The 21,016-nt window shown below is 49.4% G+C and overlaps 1 protein-coding gene across 1 annotated transcript in view; it reads left to right on the forward strand.

The window, feature by feature from the left end:
- Positions 1–21,016, forward strand: part of PPIP5K2 (diphosphoinositol pentakisphosphate kinase 2) — a 2,362,281-nt gene that overhangs the window by 380,113 nt on the left and 1,961,152 nt on the right. The window contains exon 5 of the mRNA XM_069625464.1: positions 20,610–20,700. Within this exon, the coding sequence (XP_069481565.1) occupies positions 20,610–20,700 (91 nt within the window). The remainder of the gene's footprint in view (positions 1–20,609; positions 20,701–21,016) is intronic.

Raw genomic sequence — 21,016 nt, forward strand, 5'->3', positions numbered from 1 at the left:
AAGACGACGAGGGCGTCGAGGATGCCGACGGGGCTCCTGATCGCCCGTCGGATCTCCCTCAACCAGTGCCGCAAGACAACTCGGTGGCCATTTTGTTGGCTATACAGTCCTTATGTTGGGAGATAAGGACGAGACTGCCGTTACCACCAACGGAGGAACCGCTCCCGACGGGGGACCCAGAGCCAGGCCCTTCTGGGAGCCCTCCCCCTAAGAGAAGAAGGATTCATCCTCCACCTCCTTGTCAGCCATCGCGCCCTGTTCAGCCCTCCTCCCCGTCCACGACTCGTGGGGATTATTACGGGGACTGACACGGCCGCGACGGGTACAGAGGACGAGGTTTACGACGAGGATCTCCCGTCGTCACCTCCCACCCGGGCTTCCCCGCCCGACGAGATTGGATCGTTTCACTCCATGATCGCCAGGGCATCCGAGCTTTTCCAGCTCTGCCCGGAAGAGAAGAAGGAAGGTTTCCTTTATCAACGGCGCGAGACCAAGAGAAAGACGGTCCTCGCTGTACCTCTACTAGACGATATTTGGGATGAGGGCCTCGCCCTCCTCAAGAACCCATCCACGATGCCGGCTAGAAGGGATCGGCACGAGAAGAACAATAAGTGGTGGGAGATGAAGTCTTTACAAAACTATATTGACAACCAGCAAAATTCTTTTAGCTAAACGCGAAACTTTCAATTCCAGAATATCACAAGCTAAATCAAGTATGAAGGAACTTTTTGTTATCTTAAGAGAGCTAGAAGCCCCTTCCCGGTCAAGTCAGCCCAATTCTGGAACTCCCTACCCTCTCCACTGAGAGCAGATCAACCCTACCAAAACCTCTGCCAGAACCTCATAGACTCTATAAGGCCTCCTCCTTGACACCTAGAACTCACCCCTTACATCTTTATGTAAATAATTTAGTTGGCATCTACCTGCCCACAAATAAATAAACAAACAAACAAGTACCGGGTCCCAGACGCGGCCCCCTTGTGCCTTCGGACACAGCCGACCCCGGACTCGGTCGTCTCCGCGGCGGCCAGGAAGAAAGCGGGGGGGCGCGGCCTCTACGTCAACCTCCCCGCCGGACGGCGAGGGAAAGAAATTAGACACGATGGGACGCAGAGTCATCTCGTCAGCAGCGACGACGATTAAGGCGGCCAACGCCTTGGCTATGTAGCCCGCTACGACAGGGAGTTGTGGTACAAACTGGCCCCCCTGCTGGACTTCCTACCAGACGACAAGAGGGCGGAAGCCCTAGAGATCTTGCAGGAAGGAGAGGTGGCGTCGGACCACGCCATTACGATTGCGACGGACATCGCTGACACTGGATTTCGGCAGTTGGGCAACGGCGTGTGCCTTAGGCGGCGCGGATGGCTCAAGGCTACTGACTTCCGTCAGGACGTGCAGACCAGAGTCTTGGACATGCCGTTCGACGGAAACAACCTGTTTGGGAAAACAGTGGACGATTCCCTTCAAGCCATCAAGGCGGACACGGAGACGGCCCGGGCTCTTGGGGTTCTCCAGCAACGGCGGCCGCCCTTTCGGAGCGGCGGAGGCAAACAGGGTGCCTCCAAAGGTTCCAGCGGCGGATTTTCCACCTACCGTCAAGCGGCCCGTTCGTCGTCACAGGAAGCTTACAGGGGACGAGGCAAGTCAGGCGGACCCCGCCGTCGTCGCCAACGAGGACAAGGCGGCAAAGCCTCGTCGAAGCAGGACTGAACCGGCCGTGGTGTCGGGTCCCCACCGAAGCACCCCGGTGGGAGGCCGGCTGGCGAGCTTCGTCAGCGTGTGGGAGTACATCTCCATCGACCGTTGGGTGCTGGACGCCGTAGCTCAGGGTCACGCGCTCGAGTTTCTAAAGAGGTGCCCGCGCGTCCCCCCTGTGGCCAGGAAAGAACATCACGTCCCTCAACTTCTCTTGGAGGTAAAGGCGATGCTCAAGAAGGGCCCCATCGAGCTCGTCCCAAAGAGGCTTCGGGGCTCCGGAGTTTACTCAAGATACTTCCTCGTGAAGAAGAAGACGGGAGGATGGCGTCCCATCCTGGACCTACGACGACTGAACAAATTCATCAAGGCACAGAAGTTCCGGATGGTCACCCTCCAACACCCCCTTGGTCAACTGGAGCAGGGCGATTTCCTGTCGTCGTTGGTTTTGGAGGATGCCTACTTCCATATTCCCATCCTAAAGGGACACCGAAAGTTTCTCAGGTTCGTGGTGCAAGGGCGTCACTACCAGTTCAGAGCCCTTCCCTTCGGATTGAGGTCGGCACCCAGGGTGTTCACCAAGTGCCTCGCACCGGTGGCGGCGCAGCTGCGCCGAGAGGGGATCCACGTCTACCCCTACCTGGACGACTGTCTCATCCGAGCAAAGACGAAGGAGCTCGCCGTGGAGCACACGGCAAGGACCGTCCAACTACTCACGGACCTGGGATTCTCCATAAACTACGCCAAGTCCCACCTGGTGCCCGCGCAAGACGCACTGTTTCTGGGAGCGAAGCTCGACACAGTGTCGCTTCTGGCCTCTCCGTCGGAGGAAAGGACGAGGGCCATCTTGGGCAAGGTGGAGCGGATGCTGGTTGCGGACGCGGCCAGGGTGAGGTCCATCAAGTCCCTCCTCGGAATGTCTTCTTCTTGCATTTATCTCATCCGCCTGTGCAGGCTCCGGATGCGCCTGTTGCAGGAGTTCCTGGATGCGCGCTGGATCCAGACGACAGGCAGCTTCGAGGAGAGGATCACACTCGACGAGAGTTTCCGACGAGCGATCCGGTGGTGGGGCACCCGCGCACATCTGACGGCGGGCATGGACTTCCAGACCCCCGGCCACTAGGAGACAGTGACCACGGATGCCTCCCTGGAAGGGTGGGGAGCGCACACCGAAAATCTGCACGCGAGAGGCCTTTGGCTTCCGACGGAGAAGTCCCTCCATATCAACGTCCTGGAGCTCTGTGCAGTGTTTTGGGCCCTCAGGTCCTTTCTTCCGTCCCTCAAGGGCAAGGTGGTGAGGATCTTCACCGACAACACCACCACCATGTTCTACATCAGGAAGCAGGGCGGAACCAGGTCCCCAGCCCTGTCCAAGGAGGCGCAGGATCTGTGCCATTGGGCCGTCGCCCAAGGGATGTTTCTGGTGCCGTTTCATCTGGCAGGGATAAAAAACACCATCGCCGACGCTCTCAGCAGAGAGCTGCGCTCGTGCCACGAGTGGGAACTACGACAGGATCTAGTGGACCGCCTCTTCCGACGGTGGGGCACACCCCAGATCGGTCTGTTCGCGACGGCGACGAACTCCAAGTGCCGGAGGTTCGCCAGCAGATTTCCCCAGCCGAGGAGCATGGGCGATGCTTTCTCGTTCCCCTGGGAGGGCCTGTTTCTATACGCGTTCCCTTCATTGCCATTGCTGATTCGGCTCATCAACCAGCTCAAGAGGTCACAGTGCAGGATGATCTTCGTCGCACCTGCGTGGCCGAGGCAGATATGGTTCCCGGGCCTTCTGGACTTGTCAGCGTCCCCGTCAATGAAGCTGCCAGTGGACGCGGATCTTCTCTCCAGGGAAGGAGGCGCCATCCTCCATCAAGACCCGAAGTCGCTGAACTTGCAGGCCTGGCTCCTGCAGCGTTAGAGTTCGGAGGATACGACATACCGGCCGACTGCAGAGAGGTTCTTGCAAAGGCCAGGGCATCCTCAACTCTTAAATGCTATGGACACAAATGGAAGAGGTTCTCTGTTTGGTGCCACGCACAGAAGATTAACCCTCTACGGATTACGGCTCCCCAGGTACTGCCGTACCTTCTGACGCTGGCCAAGGCTGGACTGGCGCACGCGTCCATCAAGATTCATCTTGCTGCGATCTCCCGATACACCAGAACCACGGGGCGGACGTCTTTGTGGTCTCATCGTGTGGTGAAAGAATTCATGAAGGGACTGTTCAGATCGTTCCCGCCGGTGAAGGCTCCGGCCCCGGCGTGGGAGCTCAACGTGGTGCTGACCAAGCTCATGGGACCTCCGTTCGAGCCTCTGCACTCGGCTCCGTTGAAGTTCTTGTCGTGGAAAACAGCGTTTCTTGTGGCCATCACCTCCGCATGAAGAGTGGGAGAGATCCAGGCCCTTTCCTGCAAGCCCCCGTACTTGACTTTTCACGACACGAGGGTAGTGCTCAGGACGCACCCCTCCTTCATGCCCAAGGTGCCGTCGGACTTCCACCTCAACGAACCCTTGGTCTTGCCTGTTTTCTTCCCGAGGCCTTTGTCGCCGGCCGAAAGGACTTTGTACTCGCTGGATGTGGCTAGAGCACTGAAGTTTTACGTGGACCGCGCGAAGTGTTTTCGGAAGACGTCACAACTTTTTGTGAACTTTGGACCTGTCAATCAGGGGAAGGCTCTCTCAAAGGCCTCCATTTCCAGATGGCTCTCCGGCTGTATCATGTACTGTCATCGGTTGGTAAACCGACCGCTGCCTGGCCGTCCGAGAGCCCATTCCACCAGAGCGATCGCAGCTACCACGGCGTTCCTATCTGGTGTGCCCTTGCTGGACATCTGCAGGGCTGCTACGTGGAGGTCGACGCACACCTTCACGAAATTCTACTGCGTCGATCGGGATTCCAGGGAGGAGTCCAGGGTCGGCCAAGCAGTGCTGCGCAATCTGTTCGCTTAAGGTGAGCCTGGTGAGGAGGTAAGAATTGCTTAATGTTGAGTTTGATGTAATGCTTAATGTTGAGCCTTTGCCACCTCCCGTGGTTGTGCATGTGTGTACTGTTATGTATTGTTTATTCATGAGCATGTGAATCCATGCCAGACCCCATGCTGGAGAAGGAACAAGTTACTTATCTGTAACTGTTGTTCTCCAGCATGGGTCTGGCATGGATTCACATGCGAACCCTCCCGCCTACCCCTCTGCGGCTCTTCACTTGGTCATACTGCCACTTCACGTGCTACCAAATCTGAAGATGGCTGCCAGAGGCGGGGCTTAGGTAGAGGGCAGTCATTGGCTGTGGTCAGTATGACGCAGAGATCAGTGATTGGTTACTACTACGAAAGACAGATCAGAAACGAAACTGATACTGATTTTTTCTTTACCGAGGATTCCCAGCCTGACGACGGGGAATATTCATGAGCATGTGAATCCATGCCAGACCCATGCTGGAGAACAACAGTTACAGGTAAGTAACTTGTTCCTTTTCAGACAGGCACAGGTCAAAGGGAAAGGGAGTGGGGCAGGAGTGGCTCACCTGCCCCAGTTTGAGTGGGGTCACCATCCCCTCTTCATCCTGACACAACCGGTACCAATGCTCGTAACATGTCAGCTGCCCCATGGCAGTCCTAGTCATTATTCTACTGTACTGAATTGCTTTGGTTGTAACCTTGGGAAACGCACCTGGTATTGCTTACTGTGCGGTTTCAGTTGATTTAGCCCCGATTGATTGCAAAAAAATACCTTCAAAGGGTTTAAGAAATGTATTGGCAATTTGTGATCTTACCCCAATCAGTCTTATGTGGGCATGCTACAGCAATTCTTGGTATCCTAGCATCTGTAATCATCTGGACCCAACTCAGCACCATACCTCCATGGCCCAGCCACTCTTGAGTCAAATGCTTGTGCACTTTGGAAGGTGTAATCACCCTTTTCAGCTGATTCATATCAGCTCATGGGTGATTATAGCACTGATTTACAGTTCAGGATGACTCTGTACATTTCTCAGTTTCCTTTCTAATATTCAGAAACTCTTTACACACATTTCTGATCTCTTGGAGTTCACGGGTCATGCACCATTACCAGCTCCATTAGCACCAACCCCTGATAACTGTCTGAGGGGCTTGGAGAGGCACAGTTTCTGTGCTATAAATTGCACCTGCGCCTTTAGTGAAAGGGCTTGTGGTCGGCATGATTTCTGCCTGGCAGTCCAGAACATGGGGACTGAGAGAGTGCATTTTCTGTGCTTTGTAAGAGTTCCCGATGGGGGTTGTGCTTTAATCACTTTATCTGGTTGCGTGCCTTGTGCTATTTAGTCTATCCCTATGCTCCCTAAAGCGTCAATAATATCCTTTTCATTCCTCGTATATTTATTCCCTTTTACTGGACTCGGTCAACTGCAGACACAAATGTTTTAATGGGGCAGACGATGTGCGTCTCTCCCCTTTAGTCCTGCACTTTCTCTAGTTTACTTATTTTCATGTGTGAGCCTTCTAAGTTTCTTAATCTTGAATCCACTATGATCTTTGAACGCAAAGCAAACCCGTTAAAAAATACTTCAATTTCTGCTTAATTGAAAAAAGTTTACTTATGTCAAATGTTTAACCTGCATGAAATTGTCCATTCTATCACCTTTTATCACTATATTACATTTCTTTAGTTATCGACATGTCTCTGGGTGGTAGCTTATAAACATATAAAAGGTAGCTATAGCCCAGGCAGGGGAGTTCTGGCTCTTTAGTTGATTTTCTTATGCCATTTTATTCGATTTTTATTATATCCCGTGCTTATCGGCAAGTCATTTCTTTCCAGCCTTTAGTTTCTCTTTTCCTTTTACTACGAAAGTAAAGTATTTTACTTTTATGGAGGTGTCGTTGGCTCTCACCTTTTTCTCCCAAATGCCTCATCATCCATCTACCCATTTATACATTCCTCTATTATATTCTTATTCCCTGTACTGTGTTGCAATTCTCCTACTATTTGTTCTTTGCTTTTCATTTATAAACCTTTGTAACTTCCCTCTATTTATCATAGACACATCACCTTGTTAATTTTATCTCAGATCTTCCAATGCTGCCTTTTAATTAAATGATTGCGGCTTTTGCAGAAAAAAACTAACCTGCACAGGCAGCTCTCATTACAAACCCTTTTAGAGGCTTGAATTAGGCTGGTTACCTATTCTTTTTGTGCACACAGGGGTTTCAAGGGAAACAGCCCACTCCTTCCATTACAAGCAAATCTGAGGCGTGAAGGCACCAAGTCTCAAAACCCGCAGCTCAATCACAAACAAACCAATATGGTGTCAGGCAGAAAGATTAGAGACCAGGTTAATTTCCTTACAGCTGTGCAGAAAGCTGTCTTGAAACCTACATACTGTGCTTGTCCAAAAATATTGGCCCCTGAGCATAGAAACCTCTGTTTTTTTCATACATGTTTACACCATGTGCTTCAAACAGAAAAGTTAGTAAGATACATTTAGTCTATTACTTTAGTAATGGACGCCCTACCTTTCTCCAGCGTGGGGTTTGGTATGGATTCACATGCTCATGAATATTCCCCGTCGTCAGGCTGGGAATCCTCTGCAAAGAAAAAATCAGTTTCAGTTTCGTTTCTGAACTGTCTTTCTACTAATAACCAATCACTGGTCTCTGGGTCATACTGCCCCCAGCCAATGACTGCCCTCTACCTAAGCCCCTCCTCTGGCAGCCATCCTCAGATTTTTACCGCATGTTCAAGTGTTGGGAGCCCAAGTGCTATAGCTCTGGAGCTTTTACTGCGTTTTCATGCTTTTTTCAAAGAGATTTTCTCATTTTTCGGTTACATCGAGCCTCAAGCTCCACCATTCTACGTCCGATCAACGGGGACCCGTTTCAGAATGTTCTACGCCCCTCAAGGGTGAAGTTCTCGCTGAGTTACGCTTCTTGGAGGATTCCAGAAGATCTGAGGCCTACCATGGACATGGCCCAGGACAAGGGAAGCTCGACGCCCGGATCCAAGCTGTTCAGGAACTGCCAGGATGCGGTTACAGAATGTTTTCAAGGATGACGAGCATTCGAGATGTCTCTACTGCCTTCATGAGGACAAGACGCACGTGGAGAAGGACTGTGCGTTCTGCAAGAACCTATCCGAACGGACCATGAGGGATCGTCGTACCCGCCTCTCCAGCTGACTGGAGAAGGGCCCAGCAGGTGAGAAGAAGAAAAGGTCCGAGCGGTCTTCTAAGTTCTGTGAGGGCACCCGGCGATGGGGGCCCAACAGAAGGCTAAGCACCGCGAGTTCGCGGGCACCGGGAGCGCTGAACGGTCGGCCTCTTCGGCTGCCAGGCAGGGCGCGCCTTCCCCGGCACCATCAGCCACGAGCCAATGCTCTGGTTCGGGGAAGAGGAAATCCGAGAACCCGGGTAAGCTTCTGGAGAGGCCCTGGTCGATCTCGAAGGATTCAGCCGAGGGGGAGCGAGGCGGTGACCCTCCCCCCAAGGTGAAGGCCTCAAGCGCGCCCGAGGTGGTGAAGGCCTTGATTCACCCGGCTAAGGCCTCTATCGAGGGAGTCGCGGCGACCCTGGCGAAGCCTGTGGAGGCTACACCAGTGGAGGCGACCTCGGGCCCAGAGTTTCCCTGCCACCGCAGAGGGAATCCTCTTTCCAGCCCATTGACAAGACCCCCGTGAACACCCCGGTGGAAAAAGAGGGGGGGGGCGGTGGCCATCACGGACACGGATTCAGCCTCTGAGGAGGAGCTGGTGGAAACCGTGAAGAACCTGAACGAGAGGTTCGAGAAGGTACGATCCCACGGGAGGGATCCCAAAGAGGTGGTCGAAGAAAGCGACGGTGGCGCCGACGAGGCCCCAGTGGAGGAGCAGTCTTCCCTCCCATCACAGCCATTGCCCGAGCCTCCGGACAACTCGGCGGCCATTTCGATGGCAATCCAAACCTTATGCACGGAGATAAGGACGAGATTACCACGAACCCCGGCGGACGCTCTAGAACCGGGCCCGACGGGAAGCCCTCCGAACAAGCGGAGGATAGTCCATCCCACCCCGCCCTTCATGCCCCCATGACCCGTGGAGCCCTCATCCCCCTCACCGGACCCCAGGGATGACACGGCGATGGATACGACGACGGATGACAATGGTGTTGACGACTGGACGGACCTTCCATCACCACTCCCTCGGGCTTCCACACCCGACGAAATTGGCTCCTTTCACGCCATGATCGCCAGGGCATCCGAGCTCTTCCAGCTCTGCCCCGAGGAACAGAAGGAGGGTTTCCTTGATCAACGGCGAGAGGCCAAGAGAAAGACGGTCCTCGCCGTACCGTTACTCGACGATATCAGGGACGAGGGACTTGCGATCCTGAACAACCCATCCACGAAGCCTGCCATGAGGGACAGGTACGAGAAGAAGTACCGGGCCCCCGACGCCACCCCTTTGTGCCTCAGGGCTCAACCTATGCCGGATTCGGTCGTCTCAGCGGCAGCCAAGAAGGCGGTGGCGGGGGCAACAGCCTCAACCTCTACTTCCCCCCCCTGACGGCGAGGGTAAGAAATTGGACGCCATGGGGCTACGGGTCATCTCGTCAGCGGCGACGACAATTAAGGCGCCCAACGCCTTAGCGATTGTGGCCCAATATGACAGGGAGCTATGGTACAAGATAGCTCCCCTTCTGGACCTCCTACCAGAGGACAAGAGGGCGGAGGCCCTGGAGATTCTGCAGGAAGGTGAGGTGGCGTCGGACCACGCCATAACGGTGGCAACGGACATTGCCGACACCGGGTTTTGCCAGTTAGGCAACAGTGTTTGCCTTCGACGACGTGGCTGGCTCAAGGCGACAGACTTCCGTCAGGACGTGCAGACCAGGGTTTTGGACATGACGTTCGACGGCAACAACCTGTTTGGGAAAACGGTGGATGAGTCGCTGCAGGCCATCAAGGCCGACACAGAGACGGCCCGAGCCCTGGGAGTCCTTCAGCAACGATGGCCCTTTCGGAGCGCCGGAGGCAGACAGGGGGCCACCAAGGGATCAGGCAGTGGCTCCTCTACGTACCGCCAGGCGGCCCACTCCTCATACCAGGAGGCTTTCAGAGGTCGCAGCAAGCAAGGAGGATCTCGGCGTCTTCGCCAAGGAGGCCAAGTTGGCAAGGCCGCCTCAAAGCAAGATTGAACCGGCCGTAGCGTCGGGCCTCCACCGAAGCACCCCGGTGGGAGGCTGGCTGGCGAAATTCGTCAGCGTGTGGGAGTCCATCTCTGCCGACCGTTGGGTACTGGATGTCCTGGCCCACGGGTACACTCTCGAATTCCAAAAGAAGTGTCCCCGCATTCCTCCCGTAGCCAGGAAAGAAAATCACGTCCCTCAACTGCTGTTGGAGGTAAAAGCGATGCTCAAGAAGGGTGCCATCGAGCTCGTCCCCAAGAGGCTCAGAGGCTCTGGAGTATACTCAAGATACTTCCTCGTCAGAAAGTAGACAGGCGGTTGGCGCCCCATCCTGGACCTACGTCGGTTGAACAAATACATCAAGGCACAGAAGTTCAGGATGGTCACTCTCCAGCACGTGCTGGGACAGCTGGAGGAGGGCGACTTCTTATTGTCGTTGGACTTGGAGGATGCTTACTTCCACATCCCCATCCTAAAAGGACACCGAAAGTTCCTCAGATTCGTAGTCCAAGGACGCCACTACCAATTCAGAGCTCTGCCATTCGGATTGAAGTCGGCACCCAGGGTGTTCACCAAGTGCCTAGCACCAGTGGCGGCGCGGCTGCGCCTGCAGGGGATCCACGTCTACCCTCTACCTGGACGACTGGCTCATCCGTGCAAGGACAAGAGAACATGCCGTTGAGCACACGGCGGTGACCGTCCGGTTACTCACAGAGCTGGGTTTCTCCATCAACTACCCGAAATCCCATTTGGTTCCGTCGCAGGTGGCACCGTTTCTGGGAGCGAAGCTCGATACAGTGCAGCGATTGGCGTCTGCGTTGGAGGAAAGGACGAAGGCCATTTTAGGCAAGGTGCAGCGCCTGCTAGCCACGGGCGTGGCCAGGGTGAGATCCATCAAGTCCCTCCTCGGTATGATGTCCTCATGCATCTACCTAGTGCGCCTGTGAAGGCTACGGATGCGTCCTCTACAGGAGTTCCTCGACGCCCGCTGGATGCAAGCAGCGGGCAGCTTCGTAGACAAGATCCCGCTCAACGAGATTTTCCGTCGGGCGATTCAGTGGTGGGGCTCCCGCGCACACCTCACGGCGGGCACAGACTTCCAGAACCCGGCACATCAGGAGACGGTGACGACGGACGCCTCCCTGGAGGGATGGGGTGCAGACACCGGAGGTCTCCACGAAAGAGGCCTTTGGCTCCCGGAGGAGATGTATCTCCACATCAACATCTTGGGGCCCGTGCCGTGTTCTGGGCGCTCAAGTCGTTCCTCCCGTCCCTCAAGGGCAAGGTCGTGAGGATCTTCACTGACAACACCACCACGATGTTCTAAATCCGGAAGCAGGGCGGCACCAGATCCCCAGCCCTATCCAAGGAGGCCCAGGATCTGTGGCACTGGGCTGTCACCCAGGGGATGTTTCTGGTTCCCTTCCATCTGGCAGGAATAAAAAACACCATCGCCGACTCACTCAGCAGGGAGCTGCGATCGTGCCACGAGTGGGAACTATGCTGGGATCAAGTGGATCGGCTCTTCCAACGATGGGGCAAACCCCAGATCGACCTGTTCGCAACGGCAACGAACTCCAAGTGCCAGAGGTTCGCCAGCAGGTTCCCCCAGCCGAGGAGCATGGGCGATGCTTTCTCGTTCCCCTGGGACGGCCTGTTCCTGTATGCTTTTCCTCCGTTGCCGCTGCTGCTTCGACTCATCATCCAGTTCAAGAGGTCCCACTGCAGGATGATCCTCGTCGCACCGGCGTAGCCAAGACGGATCTGGTTCCCGGACCTTCTGCACCTCTCAGCGTCCCCACCAGTCAAGCTGTCGACAGACGCAGATCTTCTCTCTAGAGAGGGAGGCGCCATTATTCATCACGACCCAGAGTTGCTGAACTTGCAGGCCTGGCTCCTGCAGCACTAGAGTTTGGAGGGTACGATATCCCGGCTGACTGCAGAGAGGTTCTTGCAAAGGCCAGGACGTCCTCAACTCTCAAGAGCTACGGACATAAGTGGAAGAGGTTCTCTGTCTGGTGCCGTGCACAGAAGATCAACCCTCTACAGATTACGGCACCTCAAGTGCTACCATACCTACTGTCGCTGGCCAAAGCTGGACTAGCTCACTCTTCCATCAAGATACATCTGGCAGCGATCTCCCAATACACCAGAACTGCAGGACGGCCGTCCTTGTGGTCTCATCGACTGGTGAAAGAATTTATGAAGGGACTGTTCCGATCGTTCCCGCTGGTGAAGGCTCCAGCCCCAGTGTGGGAGCTCAAAGTGGTGCTGACCAGGCTCATGGGGCCTCCATTCGAGCCTTTGCATTGGGCTCCGTTGAAGTTCCTGTCGTGGAAGACAGCGTTCCTTGTGGCCATCACCTCCGCACGACGCGTGGGAGAGATTCAGGCCCTATCCTGCAAGCCTCCATACTTGACTTTTCACGATACGAGGGTGGTGCTGAGGACGCACCCCTCTTTCATGCCCAAGGTGCCGTCAGACTTCCATCTTAACGAGCCCTTGGTGTTGCCGGATTTCTTTCTGTCGCCTTCATCGCAGGCCGAGAGGACTTTGCACTCGCTGGATGTAGCTAGAGCGCTTAAGTTCTACGTGGACCGAACAAAGAGTTTTCGGAACACATCACAGCTATTTGTGAACTTTGGACCTGTGAACCAAGGGAAGGCTCCCTCGAAGGCTTCCATTTCCAGATGGCTCTCCGGCTGCGCCATGCACTGTCATCGGTTGGCCAACTGACCTTTGCCCGGCCGTCCGAGAGCCCATTCGACCAGAGCGATCGCTGCTACTACGGCGTTCTTGTCTGGTGTGCCCCTGCTGGACATCTGCAGGGCTGCTACGTGGAAGTCGACGCACACCTTCACGAGATTCTACTGCATCAACCGGGATTCCAGGGAGGAGTCCAGAGTCGGCCAAGCAGTGCTGCGCAACCTGTCTGCCTGAAGGTGGGCCTGGTTAGGAGGTAAGTGTTGCTTAATGTTGAGTTTATGTAATGCTTAATGTTGAGCCTTTTGCCACCTCCCGTGGTTGTGCATGTGTGTACTGCTATGTATTCTTATGTTCATGAGCATGTGAATCCATGCCAGACCCCATGCTGGAGAAGGAACAAGTTTCTTACCTGTAACTGTTGTTCTCCAGCATGGGTCTGGCATGGATTCACATGCGAACCCTCTCGCCTACCCCTCTGCGGCTCTTCTCTTGGTCCTTCTGCCACTTTACGTGCTACCAAATATGAAGATGGCTGCCATAGGAGGGGCTTAGGTAGAGGGCAGTCATTGGCTGGGGGCAGTATGACCCAAAGACCAGTGATTGGTTATTAGTAGAAAGACAGTTCAGAAACGAAACTGAAACAGATTTTTACTTTACCGAGGATTCCCAGCCTGACGACGGGGAATATTCATGAGCATGTGAATCAATGCCAGACCCATACTGGAGAACAACAGGTACAGGTAAGTGACTTGTTCCTTACATCCTGAAGGCATGGCTTTACAGAGCCATCCAAGCTTGATGTGATACTGCTCGGCCCTCCCACCTGCAATGGACCACCTCCTTTGCAGGAGCTTTCCATTAGACATATCAGTGTAAAACCGCAGCTTTAGCATTCACATGACTGGCGTTCTGGTTCTCGGCAGCTGAACCTGCCTTCATGACTTAATGCGCAGCATAGAGGTGGGCATACCTGAACCTTGGATAATGTCTTACTTCATCCTTGCACGGCCTCATGGGTACTTGTGCGATTGCCAGCCAATTACTATTTGTTCTGCGCCACCTCCCTTAGCATGACTGCGGCTCCTATGTCAGTACTACAATGATGGCTGCCATCAGGCACCATCCAAAGCTCGTGTACGTTCACTGACCTAAAGTAAAATGCCATCAATTTCCACAACACCCTGAAAGTACTTTTGTTGAAGACTAAATGTAGCCCAGAAAAGAAGGGATATACTACCTGCTAATGTTCTTGAAAGAGTTGAAGGTTATCAGAAGGGCAGTTGTGTGTTTTTTATTTCATGTTCATGGTAGTCTGCAAATTAAAGAGTTGAACATGGTATTCCTGATTGACAGATTTCATAAAAGTTTCCCCCGCCCACTTCAACACCTGTTTTATTTTGACCACTTGTGGTGCTACCGGCATATAGCAGAAGACAGTTATTCGCTGAAATCTTTTGTTTTCCTTGGACAGATGACACAATGTGAACACGAACATAGATTAATGAGCATAACATCTCGGTGCATCCATCCATCTATCTTATGGGCAGTAGTTCCTGTAATATTATGAGGCAACTCACACTCTGCTTCTCTCAGAAGCTGAGTAAATTATCAAATCTTAAATTGTGTATTGTGGCGGGTCAGAAGAAGCATGCGGACGCTTTCAAGACATTTCCAACAATGGTTTATTAAATAATAAGAAGACCTATCCCTCCCTATAACCATGGGGTGTTCCCTACCTATATAATTAAGGTGCTCGTTAGTCGTCCCGAAATGTCCAAATCAAAAAAGTCCACTGTCCAAAAAACTAACCTTGTCTGACTTTACCAATATTCAAAACATACTAAGGCCAGGATAATGACTCCCTTCGCCTGGTAAAGCAGGGTTCTTCTTTGCTTTAGAGTTCTCTTAATATCTTATTTTCAAATCGTCTCTAGCCACCTTCTGTACCAGCGCTTACAATTCTTGGATAAGGTCTTTGATTCTTCCGTTATCTTGTGGGAAGATTTTCCTGGGGCTCTTTCGTGAAGTATGTTTGATCTTTACATCCACATAGTTTTGCCGTGTATGATCTTGTGTGATGTACTATCCTGGTTGGTGTCTTCCTTCTTGATAATTACTGCTTCCCCTTCCTGATATTAATTTGTCTTTGTTATTAGAATTACTTCCTTTGTCGTAACTGCATAGTATTCTTTCCCTAACTGGCTCCAACTGTAGCTTCTGGGAATTAAAGGTTTCTTTTTCACTTTCCTGGGATCTGTTAGTTGTGTTGGAGTGAACCCATTTTCTGGGCTTCTCCCTGGCCTTCTTTCTGCTGTCTGGGTTGTTTAAATTCCCAAGTGTTGTGTTTGTGTTCATCCCTTTCACTGTGATAAGTTTTCTTAATCTCGTGGCTCCTTTTTTTATCTCTTGATTGTGGGGATATTCTCCACTATTCCCTGGGTGGTTTTCTCTACTAATTAATATTCTTTCTCAAGTTTAAATATGGCGCTTGTTCTGATATTATTACAGTTCAGATTTATCAACTTTGGAGTTTGCGTTTCAACAATTTCACTGGAACACTTTTCTCCACACAGATCTCCTGTTATCTCTCTTGTCATGGGGGTGGGGGGAGGGAGTGGGTTTTAACATCTCTGGGGCCTACGCTGTCTCAGGACCTTCTTTCCTGCTTGGCTTCTCCTTCTCGTTTGTCTTCTCCATTGATGTCTCTTCACCAGTTTTTCGCTTACCTTTCTTGCTTTGGTCCAGTGTCCCTCCTGGCAACCGGAGCCATTGCAGATATCTCCACGGGTTTGGTGTCGGCATAGTTGGTTGGGCTCCTTTCCCTCCACAAACTACTTGTGGTCACGCCACCAACTGGTTTTGGGTTGACAGACTCTTGATTTCTCACCTATTCGGTACACCATCTTCCCAGTGTCTGTGCCTCTAATTCAGTCGTGAATTTTGTGGGCCTGTGGATTTTCTTGGCTACACCTCCCGCTTGCGTTAGGCTTCCCCTGCTTCTGTATGATTCTCTCTCCTCCTCCTTAAATGTCCTCATCACAGTGAAGTAGAGGTTTTTCCTTAGAGACAGCTTCTTTTCTTTGATAGTCATGGTGCAAGTTAATGTTTTCTTCAGTTCATTTTTGGTTTTTATCGCTGTTAAGCATTTCATGCAGTCCCTGTATGCCAACCCGGGAGAGGAGTTAGAGAGTTCCTTAGAGGGACGAGAGTCCCTGTCCCCCAAATGGTAGTCTCTCCCAGTGAGGTCCCACTTGCCCAGGCCCCTAGGGAATGTCTTGCAGGGTAAACTCTCCTCACCTCCCAAACCTCAAAGGGGGAGGCTCCCTCTTTGGGAGAAGGGAGAAATGCTCTCAGTTCATCACAGTATCAAGTGTTTGATTCCTCTGATATAGATTTTGTTAAGGAAAGGATGATTCAGAGGTTTGGATAGTTCATAGTTAGAAAGTAGGTCAGCAACAATCTACAGCAATGTGTCCATGGGCCTACATAAATAATTATTTTGTAATAAATAGCAACTGGTCATCAGAAATCTGCACATCGTGTGTCTTTTATATGGATTGGCCAAATTGAGGCAGCCCTTTTTCTAAGTCTCCTGCCCATTACCCACCCCTCTATGTCTAGGTATCTGGACCAGAGGACTTTACTTTCTACCCCTAATTACCTGATATATGTTAAAATGATCAGGCCTGATGTTGAAATGCATCATCTCGACATGGGGCACAAGACAAGGCTGCCCTTTATCACCTCCTCTTTGCCCTTGCAATCGAACCACTGGCATGCTATATCCGGGAATATCACACCCACCAAGGTATTAAGATCTATTCTCACATTTACATAGTATCTTTATATGCCGATATGTTGTTGTATATTAAACACCCCCCCTGGAAAACGTACAATACGATAGTGCAGTCTATCGGTCGGTTTGGCGATCTCCCAGGTTTGATGATAAATTGGTCAAAGTCAGAGGTGCTGATGCCTATGGTAAGACTGTGAGATGTAGGGACAGACAGTGGTGCCCGTGTGGGATGCGTTATCTGGGACTATACTTCACTACATCCCTGGCCGATTTATATAAGGAAAAATATTTGAAGACACTTCAGGGCCTGGAACATCGTGTGGCAGCATGGGTTCTCCTACCATTGTCACAGGCGGCCCGAATATCTATGGCTAAAATGGTGATCCTTCCGAAATTGTTATATATGTTTAATAATGCTCCAACGTGGCCCCTGTCTAGCTTCTGGTCCGTCTTAATAAACTGATGATTTGCCTTAAATGGGCCAGTAAACAGGCCAGAATATTATAGAACGTTCTGACCCTACCCTATGAAAAAGGTGGCCTCGAGTACCCAGGCCTATATTTCTCGGTTGGCATGACCTCTCAACAATTGCAGGTACACCACGTTGAAACGTCTCCCATGCGCTCGGCTGCGGCTCATGCTCAGGTGATTGATCTTGCCAACTATTGTCCGATTCCCCATCGTTTCGGCAGCCTTCTCTTTCCTTTAGTTCCTCCTCAGAATACTCAGGCTCGTACTGGTAGGGCTGTATTGTTGGCATTGTATGACAAAGATTTAACCAAAATGAAAGTAACAAGTGAAATAATTTCTGCTACTGTAAGTAACGGTTCGCAGGGGCTTCATACTAGTAAGATAGCTCAACCAAGCAGAAACGAGCGACGGGGGATCTAAACTAAATACAGTGAAACTGTTGACTAAGAAACTAGAGTGTTGCCTGATCAGAAAGGGTCTGTTTATACTTCTTGAGGAAAGCGGCATCCTGCCATTTCCATGTAGACACGTCATTAACTTGCAGACAGAGAAAGTTGAAACGAGACGTGCATTGGCATTGTGGAATGGGCCGAACGTGTCTAGTGATGTCAGCTTTAAGGATGGGTGTTTTGATTTATTGACGCCAGCGCACTTGAATTTAGGGCGATCGATCCACGGGGAAGATTAGCACAAGATGGCTGCGCTCAACATATGGTTTTCACATTTGTAAAAGTGAGGAAAACTAAGGTAAGATGCATGGGAACATTTTTTACGATCACTGTATGCTTATAATGACTTGCCCGAACAATCGGGACAATACACATTTTGAGCTCACTATTCCTTTAAACGTGATACCGGCACAACAATGGGAAATGTATGTCCTAGAGAAATTTAGGGCAACTCAAGAACTCGCAAAAATGGAAAAAGGAAGGTTGCATATGAACATTCCATATGATGACATTCTATTTTTAATTAAAAAAGGAAAAAGTTCTAGAGCTCCAGGCTCGGATGGAGTATGTAATCTTGTAATGTTAAAAAATCTGAAGAATTGGGCCAATATCATTAAACATATATTTGAGTAACAGAGACAGAACAAATAGCCAGATGTTGGACATTATCCTACCTAGTACCTATTCATAAGCAGTGTACAAGATATAATCCCAGTAACTATCGCCTCCTATCCCTACTAGATGGAACAGAAAAAATATTTGCGGGCTGAGTCCTTAGGGAAATAGAAAAGTTGATTCTCAAGGAGAACACATTAAGTTCCAACTTGGTTTTCAAAAGGGAGTTTCATGTTTATACAATATATGCATAGTACATTACTTAATACATCAGGCTACCCTAGAAGATGCACCTCCCCCCTACACATCCTATACATAGAGTTTGCTAGTGCCTTCAATACCATAAATAGACAAATTATGGGAAAAGTGGAAAACGATGAGTGCGTGCCCATCTGCTATATGCATGCCAACTACTACATCAGGGAACTAAGGTACAGGTGAGACTTGGTGGCTTTGGAGATATGACTGTCCCTATTGAAACAACAAGAGGAGTGAAACAGCGGTGCCCCTTGCTATCAATTTTGTTTAATCTGTTCATGGCGATGGTTGGTGGGGACACCTGTGCTCCTTAGATGGCAAGTGTAAGAATGACATATCTCGCCTATGCAGATGATCTCACTATTTTTGATACCACATATGTAGGCTTGAAAAAGAGTGCCAAAAAATGAAGTACGCTACAAGAAATGATTTACAGATAAATTTGGAACAAACAAAGATGATGAGTTTTGGACATACTAGGGTAATAAAAAAAGGTATGGCGGTTAACGAAGAATAGACGGAAAAGGTGGAAGCTTATAAATACCTGTTATGTGAAATAGGGGTGAAACGAAATTAGCAGAATATGTTGTCCCACCGATGCATCTAAGCAATAGCCTTAATGACTATGCTAAAAAAATGTGTACCAAATAACCTGGGATACAGTTCGATAGGTGTAGTAACACCATACCGCCAACAATTGGTGGCTGTGGTTGAATATGCTATGGAATGTATGTATTTGAACTTAGATAAGTGGGCAGATGGTCCAGAGGGATAAAGATGGCGTAGAATCCTGGGATTGTCCACTGCCACACCTAGACAAGCAATTTGCATTGAACTTGGATTAACATCATTGAGCACCCATATAAAAATGAAGAGGACTGATGTTTTTAAATATAATGCATGCAGATTCAGAGAACATCGTATTGTAAATAAAGAGAGAAATGTTAGATGGAGAATGTAAGAGCCTAACTGTATTCAAACTAAAGAACAAAGAATACTTCAGAGAGATAGCTTGCACTCCTCCATGGGCTGATGGCTTTGGGCATCAAGGGCATCCTTAAAAAAACGTTATATTGCCTGGGTTTGGACACAAAATCAGGATCATCATGTAGGTAAATTAAAATCCCTGCAAAACAACTGCAAATTGTATTTCAGATATATGTATCCTCAAAAATATATATACCAATTTCCGGAACCAAAATTATTCATGTTAATACGAATTAATAGATAACGGTATTGGCTAATACATGTGTTTGGCGAAAGATTGCCAAAGAAAAAAGAACATGTAGAATGTGTAAAAAAAAAACAAACGAAATTGAAACCATAAGGCATGTGCTAACTGGTTGTCAGGAGATGTAATATTTTAGATGGTATAAAGATTGGGCAGAAGGTTTTCATGAAATATCCAAAGACCTATTTTGGTTAAATGGAATGGGAGGACGTAGTTTAAGAAGGGCTATTGCTCTCATTCAGGTGTGGTATAGATTTGAGAAAGACATTTTAGGTAAGGATAAATAATGTATATTAAAATATCTTTTATTGCCTTAGTAAGAAAACTGAAAGTTTAAACTTAAAATACAAATGGGAAGAGTTGTAAATTGCCATTGTAAATTTTGTAAATTGCCATTGGTGCCATTTACGACACGTATTGGAATTTTGTATTATATGTATTTGTATACATTTGTGAAAAGTTCAATGAACTAAAACACACACAAAAAATATTGCAAATAAATGAGGCAAGACTATTTTTATACCACTTTTTGGACTTGTAAACAAAAGCTGCAACTGTCCAGCCATTATACTGTGGAGCGTGAATATTGAGAACTAAAGAAACCAGCCGTTCAGCAACATGTAATCCCTAGTCTTATCAACACACAGCCCTTTTTGATATTGAGTAAATTTAAATTTGACTGTGTGCTGATCACTAGGTCTAGATTTGATTTTCTGCACGTGAGATGGGGTGGCTCATCTAAAAAAATATTTTTAATTTAGCCTTGCTCCAGTGGAGGATTTAATCCACTTTGTATTTTTTGTCCTTGTTCTCATTCCTTCAGGAGTTGGACTTTACTACCAATTTTACAAAATCTAAGCTTTACCCAATGTCACAATGTGTTCTACTTGCTAAAAGCTGAAACCCCTGTGCTAAACTGGGCGCTCCTCTCTTTGACTTGCACTAAAACACAGGAGCACTTTACTTTCTGGTGTATAACAGCCACACGCTGTGTGGTATAGCCTCATATTTGTCTTTTGCCCTGTAGCTAATCTTTTTTTTACCATCGGTTTTATTTGTATTTATTTTCTGTAGCAGTTCCTTTTTAATCTTTATAAACGTGTAGTACTGTATTCTGTATGTGTGTATATTTTAAATAAACTGGTATGTTTTATGAACAGTGTTTTTGGCTAAAATAAATTTGACTTGCAAATTGAATCATTGGCATTTTGGATATATTAAAAAAAAAGCAACCTTTTTTAAAATTTGTTTTTTTAGGATTTCCATTGGACAAAGCTGTTGCATATGCTAAACTCAGGAATCCATTTGTGATCAATGACTTGAACTTGCAGTATCATATACAGGACAGGTAAGTTAATACATTACCCATCCTCATGTAATTGCTGCTCATATTTGTAAGCCAAATAATCCTGCATCCTTTCCCTTTTTGGCATACTATTGGAATGTCCGGCCCACAAGGATGAAACTGAAACCATTCTTACACAGCAGTACCCACATTTGTCATATGTAAATGTATGGATGTGCTGTGGCAGGTCGGATAAAGGAGCCGGACACTCGGAAAACATAGTTCTGATTCTTTTAATGTAAATTATAAGTAGATGGCCTAAATTTCCCTTTCATTGGAGAGAATGTCCTCCCAATCTAAAGGAACTAAAGGTGCTTGT

The sequence above is a fragment of the Ambystoma mexicanum genome, chromosome 6p (genome assembly GCF_040938575.1).
Source record: "Ambystoma mexicanum isolate Mex_15411 chromosome 6p, UKY_AmexF1_1, whole genome shotgun sequence".
NCBI classification, from domain to species: Eukaryota; Metazoa; Chordata; class Amphibia; order Caudata; family Ambystomatidae; genus Ambystoma; species Ambystoma mexicanum.